Consider the following 20,031-nt stretch of genomic DNA (forward strand, 5'->3'; position numbering starts at 1 on the left):
ATTAGAACATATTGTTGGCATGAGACCAAATCTAAATAGAAATGTAATAATATTTTGTTATATAATTATTCTCATTAATACAAGCATATGGGTACACACAAAGTGTGTGAGAAAAAATTTTTATTTTTGTTTTTGAAATAGAAGGAGATAGGAAGAGAGTGATAGAGAAAGTGGGAATGGGAAGTTTTTTTTTTATTATTTTAATGAGAGTTATGTTAGAATTATATATAAGTGCGGCTTTGAAAAAAAAAAAAAAAGAGTAAAATTTGGTTGTGTGAAATTAGATTTCTGCCCCATATTTCTTATTCATAAATAGTTTTAATTAGAGGATTAAACTGGTAATTTCATAGGATTTTGGTTGACAATGAGTGTTTTATTAATTAGTAGATATATGTTTTATTAATATAAGAATACAACATAAATTATTGGGTCATTTTCTTTAAAATAAATAAAATGTTACAATATTAATTACAAAAGATCAACAATATTTATGCTAATTATAAATAAGTTAATCAATTTTATGGTACACTAGAGTACCTAAAATAAACAATAATTACAATTGATGCCATTACATAACAGCTGACAAGCAGCCGCTTTCTTAAATTTTTTATGTTTAGGAATATGTCAAACTGACTTTCAGAAAATGCATTGCAGTTTATGTTATGTATAACTACGTATTCAGACACGGATTGCAATTTCCTTTTTAATAGTCAAATTAGTCACATATCATAGTCAAGTTAAGTATGAGTTGTTTCCGACTCCATGATAATACTAAAATTTAATATTAGATCTGATTAAATTGACTATAATAATACATGAATTACATCATTGAGGACATTGATTTCATAGAACTTGTGCAGCATCCCTTAATTGGAGACTAATACCGATCATTGAGGACATTCGATGGTTGGCTTCCTCTTTCCTCTGTATCAAATGGAAGCATGTCTAGGCAAACTTCGTGGCTGATGCTATTGCTAATGTGGACATTCAATAGATTCGAGAACCTTTGTGGTTGAATTAGAAAGGCAAATGAATGTCGGTGTGACTCATTCGAGAGATTTCGAGCGAATGGTTTATAATTTTATAAAGTATGGTTTATAAATGATATTATCACAATCAGATTAGTTGATCAATGTGGTTAAAGATTAATATTGTGCATCGTTGGCTTATGTTCATCTTCACAAGAACCAACATGGTAAATTGATGTTATGATCCTCGTGCCTCCACTGTGTTTGTTTTTTAGATTTGCACCACAACAAAAGGTATCGATCTTATGATCCAGTTGCTCGCCATACGTATGACACCATGGACGTTACATTCTTTGAGCAAGAATTTTTCTTCTCCATGGCTAACACCCCCTATATGTTCTTCAGGGTGAGACACCGATTGAAGAACTTTAGTGATGTGATCTTGATAATGAGGCAGTGGTTGCGGACCATGCAGTGGGAGAGGAGCATCAACCTACGACCGAAGGCGCTATCTTTGCCGAAACAAATATTGGTCCGGAAGTGCACCGAGTCCGTTGCAAGAGTAAATAGTTGCATCGAGTTCGTATCAGGAAGACTGAAAACTAATACTTTATCTAATTCTGCTGGTGTTGAGCACTCTTATTATTTGCCTCCTAGACAGAATCGTGGCAAGCCACTAGTTAGGTATTCACCAAGGGAAGATTAGGTATGCTATTGCTTATTCCGTATCTGCTTATCGACTCTCACCACAGTACAAGGCAATGGTAAGCCAAATGGTAGCGAGCTCGTTTGGATGTGCTTTTAAAATAACTGTAAACGCTTTTGGTGAAAATATTTTTGAAAACAATCCTTAGTAAAAATGCTAATAAATCCTGGAAAATCACTTAAAGTGCTTCCTGAAAGAAGCACATAACTGGTGTTTCTTGTAGAAAGCACTTAAAGTGCTTTTGGAATTCAAAAACATTTTCTCTAAAAGCGCTTTCAGTCATTTAAAAAGCACATCCAAACGAGAACGGATTGAATGACTTAATTAGTTATCGGAAAAAGTTTGGTAGGAAACTTGATTGTATGATGTTTCGATGAAGTTATAAGTTTCCGCGTTATTTACGATTTTGTTTGGTCTTTTATTTTCTTGTTACATCCGATTTACTCAATCATTACATATAAATAAAATATTTTGAGTAATAACCTAAGAAAAGGCCCTATGTGATCATATGGGAGGAGTTGAGAACTCAAGGACCCTTTTTAGTGGCTCGTCCCAAAAATTTCAAGGCTGGCTCTGATCACTTACATACTAACAAGCCGATATATTTACAATAAGCAAATACCGACACATTTCTTTTACAAATCGTTCTGTGAAGATTTGGTACACTGTAGTTGAAGTTGATTAATTACTCTAATTAAGGCCACATATTAGTAGGTTTTAAGCATTCTAAACTATGTATTACATCTACTTTTCGGTCCATCACAGTCGACATGGAATAAATTATAAACAAGCTAGGGTTGGCAATATCCATCACCATCAGCATGCCTTTGTTATTCCCTGGATATCATAGGCTACAAATCTAACCCTATCTTCCTTCGCTTTTTGTTTTTGTCAAAGATATCTTCCTTTCTTTAAAGCATACGTCTTTTTAGATTAGGTTTGATCGACCAAAGATTTAATGCTGCATTCGTCATTACTTTTCAGTAAAAAAGTGGGAGGCAAAATATTAAGCATTACATATATATGTGCTTCATCCAATTAGGGGTAGACTAGATATTCATGCAGATTTACATAAACATATATACGTGGTTTTTTTTTTTTTTTTTTTTTATTACAAATGAAAGATATACTAAATTAATCTCAACTACGGAGAAGAAAATTAAAACTCAAGTGTGGAGGGTTGAGTAAATAGTTCTAGCCAACTTAATTAAACCTAATTACTTGATGAAACTTAATGTGCAGATTCAAAATACTTGAATTAATTATGCATAAATTAATCTTGGTTTTAAAACATATATCTTATGTGTTAATTTATATTAGAGATTCTTTGGCAATTGGCATGTTGGCTAACAATGCTCGTCTAGCAGACCAAATCCAATGTTTGCAATTGATTTATATTATCGTCTAGAATTAACAAGCTATTGACTTGTAGACTTGTAGTTGGTGGATGATGGTTTTATATATTATATGTGTATAATATTTAATATATTTTAAACATGTGGTCAATCGTTTTAGTTATATTTAATAAAGTATTAATAATCATACAAACATATATTTGTTTATCGTAATGATCTTTCCGGAAGAAACATACAGAATAATGCAAATTCCCAACAACCCCTTCCTTCGTGACAACTGATTTGATTATGTAGGGAATTACAAAGGAATTTAGTGTTATCTTTTAAGGGCAATTGGGAGGTGGCAGTAGTAACTGGGTGAGAGAGCAATACCATGAAAACGATCGAGAACATGGCCAACAAAAACTCAAAATGATCGTTCACTACAACTCTAATTTAAGTTGTGCTCACTTTTCTTGTGGTGAACACAACTTTATTTGAAAATGAAAATATATATAATATTTCAGGTCGTTAGTTGCTCCGATCAGTTTTAATAGTCTATTAACAAAACATGACAAATGTTACTAAAATAACATTTTCAGCATGTGTACAGAATATGGTACATGTCATTTTTTGAGCTCACACGGTCATGATCTAAATCATCTATTTTTTAAGGTCTACCTTAAAAGATTAAGTACTAAAACCATTATGTAACTATTTTACATGGTGGTTTGAGTGTTTAAGAAAGATACTAATTAGTAAGTGACTAAAGATTTTCGGTTTAGCTGATTTTTGTAGAGTATAATAAACGTAACAAAACTCTGCATATTTTCAACATAAAATTTAGGGCTTTTACAGGTAAGGCTATGATAACATATTTTAGCAAAATCAGCTAAATCGAAAAACTACATTAGAGAAAAATACAACTTAGTTTGTCACACCAAAAAAATTCCACAGCTAAAGATGAATTAGAGCATGACAAGTGGATAGATGAAGTTATATTTGTATTTATGTTTCTATATTTTTGTCAGAGTCTGACGTGCATCGCCGAGAACTTCCCTTTTGAGATTCAGAAAATTGGAAAGGATTTGAATAGCCATACTTCAATCTTGCCAGTAGAGACTAGGGTTTATAAGAATTGCATGCAATTTACAGATCATTATTTTGGGATCAGTCTAGAAGTACAATCTAACGTCTGCAATCGTTACATTCACTCTAGTTTAAAACGAGATCTACCCGTTGTAAAGATCCATTAGATCACTATGTGCAAGATCTAACCATTAATTTTCCGAGGAACTCAGTGGTATGTACATAAAAGAAGAGATGCAAAATAAGAGCTACCTTTCAAATTATAATTAGTTTCAGTCGTACATTATGACAAGTGAGACCAAATCACTTTCCAGATATGCAGACACAAAATTACATCAGTGGGAGTAATGCCTGGTATCATTCTCTGGAAAAGAACACCAACAACTTTTACAATCAAAGAAAACAGATCTGGGTTTCACAATCAAAATTCTTCAATTACCTCGATATTCGTTAAACGATTACAATCTGGTGTGGTTAGACTAACATGATTTCTATCTTGGAATTAGTATTGGATTTGCGGTGTAACCGCAGGAAGGCGAAGAGGGTGAAACAAATAGTTTAAACTGTCTCACATAAGCATCAACTCTGAGAGATCATCCATTGGTATTTCGAGGCCAATTGAATCATGATCTTGCAGGCCGTCTTCGTCAAAGTTCAACCAAGTACTGAGATCTTGATTCTCTTCCAGTGAATCTAATTCAGGTAGTTGCAGGTTTGCAAAATCAGTGGGTTCATCTGCCTCTTTGGACGAAGGTGTACGAGTATTACCAGGTAATGACGGGCCCACCCCACTCCTTGTATTGCTGGCATTAGCAACTGATTGACTTGGTAACTGAGTATTTTTTTGCTTGGAATTTCCTTGAGTTTTGAATTCACTTCCAAAGGAGTCCAACGACGTGCGACCAGCTTCACTGGGCAAATTCTTTCTTAAATTATCTGAATGTCGGCCCCTTTCTCTCTCATTTTTCTTTTCCTGTACTTCGTGATGAGTGTCGTCAAGAGCTGAAGTTACCATTGAGGAGGCACTTCCACCAATGTCGGTAATCAGCACTTCCCTCTTCTTCCCCTTGTTCAAGTTCAACATTGAACCATGCTTGGAAGAAGCTTGACCAGACGGAAGAGCCACTGATGAACCCCTTTCAAGATTATCACCCCCTTCGAGATTATCACTATGGGAATCATATCTCCCACTCACATTTGATGCTGCCCCTGCAAAATCAAATGGAACAACACATCTTACATTTCTATTTACTTTGTACCCCACAACAATTACTGATTTCAATTTCTGAATGATATAGTTAGATAAATTTTTCCCTAAAACTGGAATCATCTAAGAACAAAAAAGGAAAGGGTAAAGAAACATATAACATATGCTCTGCAAGAAAACTCGCAACTTTCATGGATATAAATTAAATGAAAAGCAGTTATGAACATCATAACACAAGTATTTAAAAGTCTAGTCAACATACCGGATCTCTTGACTTCCGCTTGATGGGAACCTCCATTGCAGGTATTACTAGCAGTTCCAAAGCCAACACAATCAATAGATTTTGCAGCACTGTTGCATGACGGTTCAGAGAACATAACCTTCTGTAGTTCAGGATCACTAAAGCAACTAATGCCCCTTTCTTCAAATTTTCGACATCTAGAAAGTGTACGTTTGAGAAAAGCCAAAGCTACTTGTTTTGAAACCTTACGTACAGCATTTTTTGAACCATAATTCCCATGGGAAGCCTGTAATCATTAAGTTTATGGAAAATGTTCAGTAATCCATCTCTTATAAAAAAAAAAATGTTCAGTTATCTATCATATGCCAAGGTTCACCATTGGTCTGCTTAAAATTTCACCTTCTACATGCAATTATGGCAGACATTAGAATTCCTCATAAACATTCACATAAAGTTGGCACTAAATTTTCCCAAACCTGTGCCACCCCACCCTAAAAGACATCAATCACACCAACTACATCAATCAAGGTACCCACATCATTAACAAAATTATAGAATAAAAAGCACCACACCCACCTCAAACCATTGCCTAATGAGAAAGATGGTATTGCCAGGCACATGCACTGCGGATTTTAATATGATATGGGAACAAAGAAAGATTGCCCAGTGCAAAGAGGACATGAATCGCTGTGGGGGCTGTCTGTTAGTACTCCAAGTGATTTCCGCGATGGAAGTATGGTGATCCCCAGCGGACAATATTGTTGTTAATATTACGAGGGCAAATTTGAAATAAAATATTATTAAAAGGGGATGGGGAAATAGAAAACTGAGTGGAAATAGAATCACTCAATCCAGGGTCCTAGGACTGGTAAAATTAACCAATGTAACATGTGAACTGTGAGGATTTGAAGGTAAAAGAGTCTCACATTGGTAAAAGGAAAAACCTTGCAAGGGCTTATAAGAGGTCGGGCTACTCCCCATATTGCCAATTGGTTTTATGGTGCAACCCCAACTTTCGTCATGGCTTCACAGCAGGCTGGTCCACGTGTGAAGCCCAACGGCCACACGTGCTCCACGTCACCCAATTCGTGTTGTCTATGTGTTTGGCTTGAAAATTCGCCACACATGAGAGGGCATGTGAGGATGTGAAGGTAAAAGAGTCTCACATTGGTGAAAAGAAAAACCTTGCACGGGCTTATAAGTTATAAGAGGTTGGGCTCCTCCCCATAATGCTAATTGGTTTTATGAACTTTCTTCATGCACACGACTTAAGTGCAATGAATCATTTATAGGTTGAGATGCTGGAGTAATTTGCCCACAGGCAGACATCGAGAAAAGTGAAACCGTAATATTCAAGGTTCACTACCTATATGATAACAAATGTATCCATTGCTACGACATTAATGACTTATTTGTTTGAAACTTAGAAGTAGGCATTGCCTAATTTTATTTGTGCCTAACTTTTTTAAAATTCATGTTTTACTTTCCTTGCTCACATCTGTCAATAAACGCAGATTATGCTCCAAAATTCTATATTTGTGAATTTGTGAAAAACAACTTAAACGGATGAATAATTTGAAAATGAATAAATAAAGCTGAAAATAGAAACTAATTACCAATCGTTTTCTGTAAGCCATCTCAATAAGCTGGTCCATTGCAACTAGTTCAGTTCTCCTGTGATACGAAACCATATTAATCCAAAAAATCATGGCTGAACTAAGAAAATAAGGTAAATAGTACAATAAGTAAAACTGCCAAGGCATTCTCAATCCTACCGTCTTTCTGTAGCTCTTTCTCTCTGGATAGTTTTATCAATTTTTGCTAAGTTTTTCTTCTTCCTCGCAATCTATTAGTTACATAAAGAAACGTAAGAAACAAGAAAAGGAAAAATTGAAAGGGATTTATAATTAGAAAAATTAATGTGGAAAGTCAATAAGATGCATAAATACAGTGATTCATAATTCACATAGCTAGTTGAAACAAGAATATCTATGAAAAGGCAACCTGTTGATGCAGCTCTTGCTCGAGTCCCATTATATCTTGATTAATCACATCTTCTCCCTCTGTTAGATCAGGCTGCAGCAAGGCACACACCAAAGGAGAAGAAACAGGGAGAAAGGTAAGAAATCTGGATAAAACACCAAAAAATTACTGGCATAAAAGTTTTCCAACACACTAATAAGACAGATGAAGGCGTGAAATGAATGCTTACCAATCTCTCCGGACATAAACCAATACTCTGTAGCTCCAGAAAAAGTCTGTCATCCAGGCACATCAACTGATATTGGCGGTCAGAGGAAGGAAAGCTAGGAGTATCGAGTTTCCTAGGTTGCAGTTGCTCCACATCAGAATCTGAAAGGTCATCATCTCCATGCCACTGTTCCTGGCTGTGTAAAAAACCGGACGTGTTTCCATTACCAAGTGTACAAGTTTTAGCGCTTCCATCACAAGAAAGTCTGTCCAGCATGCAATATCTCTGAGTCGGAACATCTACTTTCGACTCAATTTCGGATTCCATTCTGTCCCAATCTTTGGGTTCAACATCAATATGATTCTGATTAAATGAACCACAATGAGAATCATCAGTAGCACACCACAGGTGTATATTTTTCCCTTCACTCTGATGGTAAAGTTCTTCACTTTCACCTTCTTCAATCAAAGCAGAAAGAACTCTTTGGTACAATGGAGTGACCTTTTCCAACCTTTTCATGTCAAGTTGTTCACATAAAGCATCAGTCTTCAATGAATCTTGACTAAAATGGCCCCCTTCTCTTTCCCCAGAATGCTTAGGGATTGCTCTAGGCATCAAAACTTCCTGAACGAATTAGTTCACAACTAATCAATATCCACAAAAAAGTTCGGCCTATTTCCTATACAGCCTTTTTCTTCTTTGCTTTAGTTGAGTAAATAAACTCTAAAGAACTGAAAATTCAATGAAATGCATAAAAACAAATGAAAGTCACGAGAACCCTGGCTAATTATATTACCAAAATATTGTATTCATCACTAAACATCTGAGACAAACTCTCACCAAGCTCCTCTGCAAAACTTAACTGATCCAATCCAACCAAAATACATAGGGAAAATAATTGTAAGTGTCCGGCCTAAGGATACTCATTAAATTTTACATTCATCAAGGTGGCCAATTTAATACCTGCTGCTGCAAGTAGGATATGTCCTCTGAGCTGAGAGAACCAAAAACTAATTCCATTTTCTTCCAAAATGGACCAGAACAGGCAAATTCTACAAAAACCACACAAGCTTAAGTCAAAAGTATGAATGTATAGCACAAATATGCTGCTTTTGATAGAACTGTTGAACGCTCTGTGTGTGTATTAAAAGGTCAAGAAGCATACTACTAGCATTACGAGCAGAATTGGCAGCCAAAAATAGTTCTTCATGATCATCATCAGATTCACCTGATAAGGACATGGCAACACATATTAAAAGGTATTATTCCCAAATTCTATATTTAACACAAGTGTTTCCACCATATTTCATACAGAATTAGTTAAATTATGCAACATGCATGCCAACAAAAAAATAACATAAAAAGAAAAATAGCAAAAAAAAAAAAGTCTATCAAGGGGCGAAGGGAAAATCTAGTTTTGCATGCAAAATTGAAATACTGATTTCAAATGTACTTTGAAGAATTTCAAATGCAAAAGACAAAATAGAAAATCAACTTTCTTAAACCAAAAACATTTTTAATGCTACCTGTGAAATCTGACGAACCATTGCATGTTGAAGGAACACAAGTTAACACCTTGCGATCTTTAATCTTTTTTGAGGGTGGACGACCTGTTTTACTAAGTACCATAAAATATCGATGAGATTTCAGTCGAAATACTAAATTCATTGACACAACACAATACATGCGGGACAGATAAGGCAAAGTCTAGTTACCTTTTATTCTTATCGGACAAAGGTTTCAGGCCTTGAAGAGACTTCGTGGTTGGTAAATTCTCCGATTTCTCCATAGTTGGAGGACTCCCAGGCCTTGTCAAAGATGAACCCCTTCCACTTCTTCCTTGTCTTCGCACACTATCCCCAATTTCTTTAGTTGGTGACTTATTCTTCTTGTAGGGGAATAAGTGAGCCCCAACTTTTTGATCTGCAGCTAAGGCAATGTCAATGCTGTCCATTCCCTTATCTTTCAACTTGTTTCCCCTAGCTGCAGATTCTTCACTTCCAGATAACCCAAATGGAGATGAAACGTTCTGAAGTTCTCTTTTAGATTTCGGGGTGTGATTATCTAAACTGCTCGTAAGTTGTGATCCGTTGGTCCCAACAGAAGAAGTTCTAGCACTAAAATCAGAAGCTGCAGAGCTGTGACAGGAAATCTGAGCCTCAACATTGTTTGGTGTAGGAGCAACTAAACTTGTTCTCCTTGTGCGAGAGTTTTTATGCGGTCTCTGACCAACCCACTGAGCCATAGGTTGTATAGAAGAACCACTCGACATTGCACGCTTTTGATTACTCATAACACTTGCCACTTTGCCTTTGTTTTCACCAGCAGGCTGTTGCCAACCTTGACAAGGTGCAGACGGAGAGTGAACATTGGGCGATGAGTCTAGATTCATGATGGAACCAGTCCGTGGCGCCCTAGAAACCTTTCCTTTTATCACAGTATTAAGACTGCCTACAGGGTTCTCCTCCTTAATATTTAGCCTGATGCACAGAGCCATAAAAAAAAAAATCAACAGCCTAATTTTAACCTCTAAAAGTGAAGCTTGCAAATAACAGAGTCAAGGTTATGTGCTGGTTTTAATCACACAATTCCTAACGACTTCAAAGTATGATAGGATGATAACAGAACGAAACACATACTTAATGTCTCCTTTCACAACCCTCTGCTCTAACACAACTGAACGGTCTTTTGGAACAGGAGCATTTTCCAGATCATTCTTAAGTACTGTACAAGTGCTGAGATTACTTGACTCAAAAAATGGTTCTGACTTGTTGATTCCCCCGACTCCAAGTGAAGTTTTTAATCTGCAATATATGAAAAGAAAGAATATTAAAAAGGAAAAATCATTGTCATTTCCTTTTACCATTTCCAAATGTGGATAATCATAAAGAACAACTGCAACAACCGTACTAGTCCAAAAAATTGAAAAGTAAAATATTTGCCCAACCCAAAAGTCTCTCTATGCTCAAATACTAAATAGTAAAAAACTGTGAACCTCAAGCAGAATGACAAATTAGAAAACTTATTTTGATATTTTACATATATGTCTACCTGACACCTTGTACATCACAAGAGCGTAGCTTAAGATCACCACTCAGCTTTGGATGCGTAGCTCGTTGTATATCCCGTTCGCCACCTGTAATTCTATGACTCACTGCTCCTACCGAACGTTTCTTTTTTACTTTTTGATCCAACCCTTCACCTCGAGCAAGCAACCTACGGGTCTTTTCTTCAATCCTAACAGAAGCCGCATTAACAGCCTGAGGTATTTTTTCATCCTTGTCTGTGACTACCTGCTGCCTTGAGGTAGCAGCTGACCTAACATCTGCCTGATATCATAAAGAAATGGTGCACATCTTAAGATATGTATATAGAAGTTTGCACTGATCATCACCTAAAGAAGCATGAAGCTAAAAAGTAAATTAAAAGAATTAATTTAGTATAGAATACTGGTCCGCTAAATGCATGAAAACTCGTCAATCAAGACAATTAATCGTGACAGGAATCTGACTACAAAGCATGAAAACTCACCAATTAATTCGTATAGCCACAGTTTAAACATTCAATGCATGAAAACTAGCCAATCAATCTAGTATAGAATTCTGGTTTTAAAAGTATGCTTGAACTAAGCTTCTCTTATTTTGTACTTGTCTATGGTTTTTTTCCTTGAAATATAAAGACTAAAGCAGGTTTGTTTTTTATGAACTACGAAGCTAAAGTAGAGCAACATTAAGAAAAGAAATTGCTAAGGGAAATCTAAATCAAATATAGCTTTTGCTACATTCAATGTCGTTTAAAAAATAAATAAAAAATTGCAAGCAACACAGACCTAATTAAGTAGGATAAAATCACAAGTAAATCTGATTACTAACCCGCACATCAGCCACTGATGTCCTAACACGTTTGTTGAACCCAACACTCTTAGTCCTGTCTTCTAATCTTTGAGTCATATTTTCATGAGGATTTTTATAAATCTGACTTCCCAGTTTCACTATGTTTACTCCATTTGATCTCTCACTTGATGAAAGATCACTACGCTGTCTCTTCTTTGAGCTTAAAGCTTCTTTGTACTTATCCAATTTGAAAATAGATTCACGCAACATTTTTACTCTGTCCCTGGTAGAAAAAAAAAGATTGTTAATATATGTTATCGAAATTCTTAGAACATAATCATTTCATGTAACGATGTGATAATCAAAATATCAACAGAGATGATTTACTACAATTATGTAATTATCAAGATGAGTGACCACCAACATCAATGGAAATGGTTTGCTGTAAATTTACACTTAAATATAAACAATATCAAGCAGCAAAACTTCAATTACCAAATGCACCATTTTGATTGAGCAAACATCCTTAATTACTTTCGAGACATGATGTACAATTCAGTTGCAAAAACTGTCAAAGTGAGTAGTAGTTGTAGGGTGAACAGACAATACCTGGCCCTTCTAGAGGCATCTTGCACACTTTCTTTGAAGTGCTTTAGCTCCTCAGTTGCCACCGGAGGTGGAGGTTTCGAATGGCCAACTCCAAGAGAATGGTCGTCTGTTATACTCCCAAGAGGAAAGCCCAGAACCCTACTTAGTTCTCCTGAGCGGGTGTACTTTTGATCGATTAACATAATAGGCTCCAATGGCAAACATTGGGGCAAAGAAGGCATAGTTGATGACAGTGTTGCACTACAGCGGTTTACATTATGCCCAGAATTTAGCATTAGTCTCTCGGCTCCTTACCTAAGCAACTTCTAAACCTGTCCTAAATCAACTCGAATATATTAGTACCTGTTATCACATAATGACCAACAAAAGGAGTTAGCGTCTTATCAAGTACCTACCTGTGTCAACAAGCAACTACACTGCGGTAAGCTAAAATATCCGCTAAATGAAAGTGCAAAATACTAAAGATAACTTCTATTCAACAAGCATATAATGCCGGTAGCTACATCCAAAATGCCCACTTGAGAGAACCAAGAATGCAAGCTCAATTGAGCCTCACGAAACCCTTTCGCCTATTTGGGTAATGTTAAAATTTACGGCATCAGAAACACAAACAGATGTTCTTTAATTTCCTTTTCCACAACTCTCTGGGTAACCAAAGCGAAAGATGTCTAGTTGGATCAAAGCCCATTGTACTTTGATCACATCTTTGACATTAAAATATCAAATTTTGCTATAAAAAAATAAAAATTAAAAGAAAAAAAACAATCATAAATTACTCCAAGGGCAAACATTTCGACATAACGAAATTTTTAACTTCTAAAATTTCCATATTCTTCCAAAAAAATAAATTTAAATTTATAAAACAAAACTCCATCCAACTATACCCAAGCCCTTTTGGCTCAGAATTTTAAACTTACATTTTCCCTTAATTTCCCGGGTTTTCCAGCAGCAAAAACATACATGAGACTTAGAAAGAATTAATTAATAAAAAACTAACAAATCCAAACAGCATGCTGAGCCCTAAGCTGACCACAAATAGAAAAGCTAGGGTTTGAGCTAAATTCAGGCGAAATTTAAACGGAAAATATATGAAATGAAGAAAAATTGAAAAGGGAGGATTGGAAGAGTACCTGAGATTCAAGCAAGTCAAGCTCAGATTAAAGTTCAAACCACGGCAATCGGGGAAAGAGGAGTACGTAATTAAAGCGGGAGAGATTAAGTCGAGCTGTATATATATATATATAAACACACACGTTTTACTTTGTATAAAATATAAATACGCACACGTTAATAATAAAAGCGTATACTGATTGCCAACTTACACGGGTTGGGGCTAGATTTTATTTAAAAAACGTTTTTTTAGCCAAAATGATTTTCGAGATTGAAAATCAATAGAAATTGTCCCTAAGATTGTTCATCATCCATTATTTTGATCATTCCGTTAAAAACTCCGTTAAGTGTCCCAGAGCTCTTAGCCGAAAATTTGGACAATTTTCAAAATTTCGTAACTAAATCGTTTCTTAACCAAATTTGATAAACCATGATGTGAACAAATACTAAAGCTAATTTTTACTTACACGTCATTTATTGACTTCTGAACTCGCAAATGAACTCCTCTTAGTAAAGTTGAACACTTATTTTGTCTAGTTAACAGAGATAAGTTTGGAGACTTAGAGCTCTATATATGACATGAGAGTGAGATCCCACATCAATACTTGTTCAGATCATCACTAACACTCGTGACCTAACAAATACTGAATTTTTAAAATGTTAGGTAGCTATTTGGAATCCTTATTTTTAAAAGGTTAAAACCAATTTGGAATTATCCTTAAAAGTTAGGTAGTTATCCGTACTTCATCCTTTGTTTCTTTTTTAACTGAAAACTTGTATGGTAACTATTTACTTTATTGATTTTTCAAAATTTAGCTTTCAATTTTTATTTTTCGAAAAACTAAAAGGAATTATCAAACAAGTTTTCAATTTTCGATTCTCAGAAAAATAGAAACTAAATACGAAATTCACTTTGAAATTTTTTGTAATTTTGTAGGAAAGTTTTAGTTTAAGAAATGAATTGTACACAAGATGGAGAATGGTTGTTGTGTGTTTGCAATCACGAAAGAAAAAGATATGTAAGACCATCTCCAAATTTGATGTTAAATATGTCAAATAAGATTAAAAGTCATTTAGGTGTTTCTCTAAACTACCATTAATTTTGATTATTTTTTAATTGTTAATGTAACTCTAGGCCCAATAAAATAGTAAAATGAATATTTGACACATCCATTAGAAAAGAAGAGAATTTAGCACTTGTATTCAATTTACTACATCAGCCATCTAATAAAATTTTGACATATTATATTTGACATCTCCTTTAGAGATACTCTAAGATTTTGTATTTTGTACGGTGTGATCTAATTTCTCTTCCTATTTTTCGATCCTTATGTTAGACTTATTTGATAAATGAGAATTCAAGAGCTACAGTTTCTCAGTAAAAGAACAGTTACATTTCACAAGGGAAAGGGGATGTCCTTCTATAGGGCATGGGCATAGAGAGGCGTATGTCGCATGTTGTCGTTGGTTCTAGACTTCTAGTACAAACCATTATCTCACCCATCAAGTCAATTAGTCGTTTGATTTTGGAAGACGTGATGAATGTGGTAATTAAGAGCCTTCACATTTAGCATCTCTAGAACTTGAAGGTTATATAAATAGAGTGAACCACCACATTGACTGTCTCTATCCCACCACCATTGCTACCACAAACACCTTACCATCATTGTCGTCACCACCACTACTGTCTACCATTGTCGTCACCACCACTACTCCAACCACCATAAATGCAAGTTAAACATTTTTATTTTCTTTACTAAACGGTTTTGTACATGAAATTTTGAACATAAGGTTTACTTTAGTCATATACATAGCTAGTTTTACATAAAAAACAACCCAACACTGTGACTCTACTTTTCCCATTCAGAACATTGTTAAAAAAGATAATGTATTATGCATCGACCTGTGACGAAATATAAAATTATTTATCCACTTAAATAGAATTTCTTGATAAAAATAAATACTTATTTGGGCTAGTCCCACTTTATACATTTTATTATTGCAGCATCATCCACTTATTTCTACAACCATATCCTACATATGAAAATTGACACCAATTCCCTTGTTGCTACATATTACAAGTACAATTTACATATTTTCTTGATCAACTTTTTGCCACCTTGTGTGCCCTTTTTGCCACTGTGAATTTCATTCACTACGGCAAGCTTACAGCCCTCCTCATTGTCCTCAACTTTTCTGCCAACTTTTGTGCTCTTGTGGATTGTTTAATCTCCTTCCTCCTCAATACCTGCCATATGTAAATGACACAAGGTTTGTTAGAGTTAAATGTTGATTCTGGTCCTGTAATTTCAATGACGTTCCACCTTTCAGATTTTCACAATGTTAAACCTGTACTGTGCTACTTGTTGCAACTCAAAGACAATGGCTTAAATTCATCAATGCTTTCAACGAAATTAGCATGCCGGTGGTACATATGCAGATAAGTTGGGTTTTTTCGAGTTGAAAAACACAAAGTGCCCTTAACATGCTAATTTTGATCAAATTTGCAATGATATTAACTTATTGTCTTTGAATTGAAACAATTAATAAACTAAGTTACCATTATTCTGAGGACTGAAACTATAGGTATCAAAGTGCAACTTCACCAAACTACCGGGACCAAAATCATAACGTAGAGTTTTACTAGTTACCTCTTGCTTGCGCCTTTTTTCAGACTCGTCCTATTCCAAATAAAGGTGAAAAATGGTTCATTAGTGAACTTAAAAAATTGTATTCAAAGCAAGAGAAATAATTTTCTTGTGCATAATACCACACTTTGCTTCAGCTTTGTGTTCTCCTCTTTAAGTTGATTCAACTCAGCTTCCAATTCCACAGTGTATGCCTGTAAGTAGTAATAATAATGCAGATTAATGTAAGGAGAGAGGAATTTTGGATTCCATTCGAGTAATCATATACATTTCTCTTCTACTACAGGATCCTCGGGTACGCAATATTATTAGGTCCCGGTCCACCTTGGAAACCATTTAACCGTCTGATGATTATCATAATCATTTAAGTGTTTCACTAACAAAAATGTTGTGTTCGTTCATCTATATCACAGTTTGAGGTCTATATGGTTTTTAATTTGACTAGTTCTTTCTACGGATGATCCTTCGATGGAGACTGAAAAATAGATAACTCATAAACTAATTATATATAATGTGGAGCAGGCCTCACTGTGTATATAAAGTGATGCTAACTAGTTAGTAACTTAGAAAGGCATTGACTACTCGTTTGGACCCATCATTAACTACCTGAACAGTTCATTTTTTTAGGTCACCAATCAAATATCATCCTTCAAAATGTTCACTTGAAGCAGAAACATTTAGCCATATGATTACAGTCGTGAACATTTCATCGTTTATCGACAATATTGGGTCATGTTGAAGATGTCACAATTTGAAAACTACACTTTTTTTTTTATTTGAGTGAATTTTTGCAAAGATGATCTTGTAGTCACAGCCTTCAAAATGATAGGTTCACATCATGGAAGATGGTCAAGGAGGAAAGAGACTCGAGACTTCCACTCTGGAAAAAGTAATACTACTAGACTAGATAGCAAGGATAATGCAAGGATCTTTTACAAAACAAATTTTTACACCCCATAGTGTGATTAATTGTAAGGTATTTATTTTCTTTTTATACACAAGCTATAATCTACCAAAACAATTTACAATGTATGGTGGGGATCCGAACTCAAGGTGCATAGGGGAGCATATCTACTATAGCCAATGTGGCTAACCCCATGTATAGTAAGAAGTGTGAGATTTTTTAGAGTGCTAATAACATCTCTTTTTGTGAAGGGGAGCAACATAGAGTTAGCCACACAATGGGCCAACCATAATCTGCATTGAACTTGCAACAATGTGACTTGAACTTGGAACCTCTCCCTTACAAACGGAGAGGATACCACTAGACTCTTGTAAAGTGATCATCTACAACAACGTAAGAGTACCGACTAACTATTGTTCTTGTTGTTCTAGTGGAATACTCTTTTTCATTTTGTTAAGAGATGTCCCAAAGTTTGATCCTCCTTATCAATCTTCTTGGCATATATACTGTCAACGTGTTTCACACTTGGGAAAGTATATCCTTCTGTTTTGGTGCTCTAGTTGTGTCATTAACTTGCTAATATTTGTTTTTATTGTAGTTTTATTTGTACTTTGACACTTTATTTTGCTTGTTAACTCCAGCAAATCTTTAGTTTCCGATTTTTCTTCATGATATATTACTTGCAAATTATTTTGTAAAAGGATTCAATATTGGTAAAGCCACGACCATAAGTTTCATCTACAATCTTCATATGCATTTTATAAGACTATAATTGACTATAGTACCTGTTTCCTGGCACGAGACCTAGCTGCAGACTCTCGATTCTTGATCATCCTGCGTTGCCTCCGCTCCACTACTACCTCTGGTGGACCGTCTATGATCCTCTTCTTGTTCTTTGCCCCACCCCCGCTACTCGATTCTGGCAAACTATGACATTTCTCAATGTCACTAAAACAAGATGATTCTCCCATGCTCTGTGTACCAAACATTGGGTATGTAGTACCAATTGGATATCCATTTCCGGAAAATAATTCGCTTTCCATAACGTTTTGGGGGCTTAAAAATGCTGAGGCAAACACTTGCCCCCCAATTCCAAAATCTGCATCAAATCTGTTACCACAATGCTGTTGAATTGGGGTGTTTGCCACTCTCTTCTCAGAAGGCTTGGACTTGGATGGCGATTCTTGAACAACCCCGGCTTTTACAAGGAAATCTTCTAGGGTAATTTCTCCGATTGTTTGCTGGCGCTGTGGAGGTCCAGAAGGACCAGAACTGCCAATGCTGCTATTGGGGTCATGGAATTGTGGTCGACTTTTGTCAATTTCGGACCACACCTCATCTACAGTTTTCTTGCAAAGCGGGGTGGGAATACAGAACGAGCCCTGTCGAGACAAAGTCTTGGGCTGGAAAGTTGTGTCCTTCTCATTGGCAGAATCTTGATCACCTTTGCTTGGTTCTTGGTCTTCTTCGACGCTCCAAATGTTGGCAAGGAACTCGTCCATGTTCATGGACCCGAAATTCCTCCCACTCTTGCATTGAATTTCATCAAGAGTGAGTGAGAATATTGAGTTCTGTTTAGTACTATTCATTGAAGGATGAGAGCTGTCTTTCGACAATCCTTCTTGTTGTTCTAGCGGTGGATCAAGTTCCATGTTGTCATTACCATTGTGATCATAGCCAACGCTTCCAGACTCATCAGAAACCACCATTTTATCATAAAATGGAGCAAATCATGTAAGTTATGTTATTTTTAAGATCAGATGCTTAAATCTTAAGCTTATATATGACGATAAAGGCTGAATTAGCACCTGCACCCAAAAAAAAAAAAAAAAAAAAAAACCCACAGAAATCAGTTTTGAGTCTCTGCATGCAGTGGAGTTTCAGTGAAACAAATTTCCAACTTCATCAAATCAAAATAATATTAATACCCCAACAAAAAATAAATCAAAAGATAACTAAAAAATAAATCAAGAAATCTATGCCATTTTCTTTTTGTTTTTTCTTTCTAGCTATAGCATTTTCATCGGGGAAATGATAACCGCACATCTTATTTCTCCTCTGCACACCCCACTTCATGTCTTGCCATTTGATTAAATAAATTAAACAGAAACAACGGCCAAGGTTAAATTGTGTGTGCGCGCGTGTAAAGTTATTTTAAGAGCATTCACCCCTACAGCCGAGATCGTGAGTCCGATTAAGATAAATGCAGAGACGTGTAAAAGCCAAGACTCTGCAATCTGCATGCACTTCTTTTAGTCCATTGAATTCAAGAAAATACCAAAAAAAAAAAAAAAAAAAATCATGCTAAAATGAATAACTAAGAACCCTTTCATATCACAAAATTAAATTAAATCCCAGATTATTTTTTTCAAGAAATCAAATACCAGAATTTTCAAGTAAATAAGTAAAAAGGAAGAATAAAAAAAGCACCTGAGGGTGATCTGCTACAATGGAGCCGCAGAGAGCATCCCCTGCGAAGGGCAGGAGGGGACTTGAATGGGAGGAGGGAGGAGAGTCTGCAAGTGTAACTGCCATTGCAATTGCCACTGCCACTTTTATATTTAAGTGGGGTCCTTTTTCTTGTGTGGACCCCGCATTGTTGTTCTGTTGCTGGACACGTTCGGTGCCACATGCCCGTTTTCTTCTGGGGGAAAATGGCAGAGTTAGGCGCTCAGTGTTTGATCATGTCAGTCACCTGGGTATGATCAACATTTTAATCCCATAAACAGCCAACATTTTAGTTCGAAAATGCTAATTTTACATGTGGCCTTTACGATTGATTTGGGTGACTAGCACAAGCCACACTTTGTGTCGAGGTCACATTTAGGGCCGGTTGGTATTGCTGTATTTTTTTATACTGTTTTTTACTGTGTTTTAAGAATAATTAACTGAGTATTAGGTAAACTGTATTTTTAAAAGCGTTGCGAAAATGAAAAGCAGCATAAAAGCATTTGGTAAATTTTAATGTAGACATGATATAATTGTACATAATAATAAAAATGGACATGATAATGAGGGTGATGACGACGACAATTGTGACCATGGTAATAGTTGTGATGGTAGGCTGTAGAGATAACAATGGTGATAGGGTGACGGCAACGACCATGGTGGCAGTCATGGTTATAGTTGTGGTGGCAGCGATGGCCGTTGTGTTTATAGTGATGGTGATGACGGTTACGGCAATGATGGTA

General features: G+C 35.7%; 2 protein-coding genes across 4 annotated transcripts; both read right to left on the bottom strand.

Moving 5' to 3' along the window:
- Window positions 1-4,332: 4,332 nt before the first annotated feature.
- On the bottom strand, window positions 4,333-13,442 carry LOC137715878 (uncharacterized). 2 transcript variants are annotated; one of them, XM_068455235.2, is made up of 16 exons: window positions 13,309-13,442; window positions 12,179-12,520; window positions 11,609-11,852; window positions 10,788-11,065; window positions 10,376-10,540; window positions 9,452-10,216; window positions 9,263-9,354; window positions 8,902-8,964; window positions 8,700-8,788; window positions 8,533-8,598; window positions 7,758-8,360; window positions 7,550-7,621; window positions 7,321-7,391; window positions 7,162-7,219; window positions 5,567-5,831; window positions 4,333-5,306 (listed from the first exon to the last, which is right to left on the bottom strand). In XM_068455235.2, the coding sequence occupies exons 2-16, from the start codon at window positions 12,451-12,453 to the stop codon at window positions 4,666-4,668; spliced, it is 3,747 nt and encodes a 1,248-aa protein (XP_068311336.2). In that variant the 5' UTR covers window positions 12,454-12,520; window positions 13,309-13,442; the 3' UTR covers window positions 4,333-4,665. The 2 variants fall into 2 exon arrangements, with proteins under 2 accessions (XP_068311336.2, XP_068311337.2); XM_068455236.2 differs by lacking the exon at window positions 8,533-8,598.
- A 1,752-nt stretch (window positions 13,443-15,194) lies between these two features.
- DPBF2 (Basic-leucine zipper (bZIP) transcription factor family protein) lies at window positions 15,195-19,393 on the bottom strand. Of its 2 annotated transcripts, none has more exons than XM_068454590.2 (5): window positions 19,271-19,393; window positions 17,626-18,648; window positions 16,059-16,130; window positions 15,940-15,969; window positions 15,195-15,536 (listed from the first exon to the last, which is right to left on the bottom strand). In XM_068454590.2, the coding sequence occupies exons 2-5, from the start codon at window positions 18,547-18,549 to the stop codon at window positions 15,444-15,446; spliced, it is 1,119 nt and encodes a 372-aa protein (XP_068310691.2). In that variant the 5' UTR covers window positions 18,550-18,648; window positions 19,271-19,393; the 3' UTR covers window positions 15,195-15,443. The 2 variants fall into 2 exon arrangements, with proteins under 2 accessions (XP_068310691.2, XP_088547328.1); XM_088691202.1 differs by having other exon boundaries at window positions 15,417-15,536; window positions 16,064-16,130.
- Between the last annotated feature and the right edge of the window lie 638 nt (window positions 19,394-20,031).

The sequence above is a fragment of the Pyrus communis genome, chromosome 3, assembly GCF_041283825.1.
Source record: "Pyrus communis isolate YQ-2024b chromosome 3, ASM4128382v1, whole genome shotgun sequence".
NCBI classification, from domain to species: Eukaryota; Viridiplantae; Streptophyta; class Magnoliopsida; order Rosales; family Rosaceae; genus Pyrus; species Pyrus communis.

Coding starts and splice junctions, on each gene's coding strand:
- LOC137715878 (XM_068455235.2), bottom strand. CDS start 12,453: ATGCTAAATTCTGGGCATAATGTAAACCGCTGTAGTGCAACACTGTCA. Junction 5,832..7,161: donor TGGCTTACAGAAAACGATTG/GTAATTAGTTTC, acceptor TAATGATTACAG/GCTTCCCATGGGAATTATGG. Junction 5,307..5,566: donor AGCGGAAGTCAAGAGATCCG/GTATGTTGACTA, acceptor TTGATTTTGCAG/GGGCAGCATCAAATGTGAGT.
- DPBF2 (XM_068454590.2), bottom strand. CDS start 18,549: ATGGTGGTTTCTGATGAGTCTGGAAGCGTTGGCTATGATCACAATGGT. Junction 15,970..16,058: donor CAAAGCTGAAGCAAAGTGTG/GTATTATGCACA, acceptor TATTTGGAATAG/GACGAGTCTGAAAAAAGGCG. Junction 15,537..15,939: donor AAAAAAGGCGCAAGCAAGAG/GTAACTAGTAAA, acceptor TACATATGGCAG/GTATTGAGGAGGAAGGAGAT.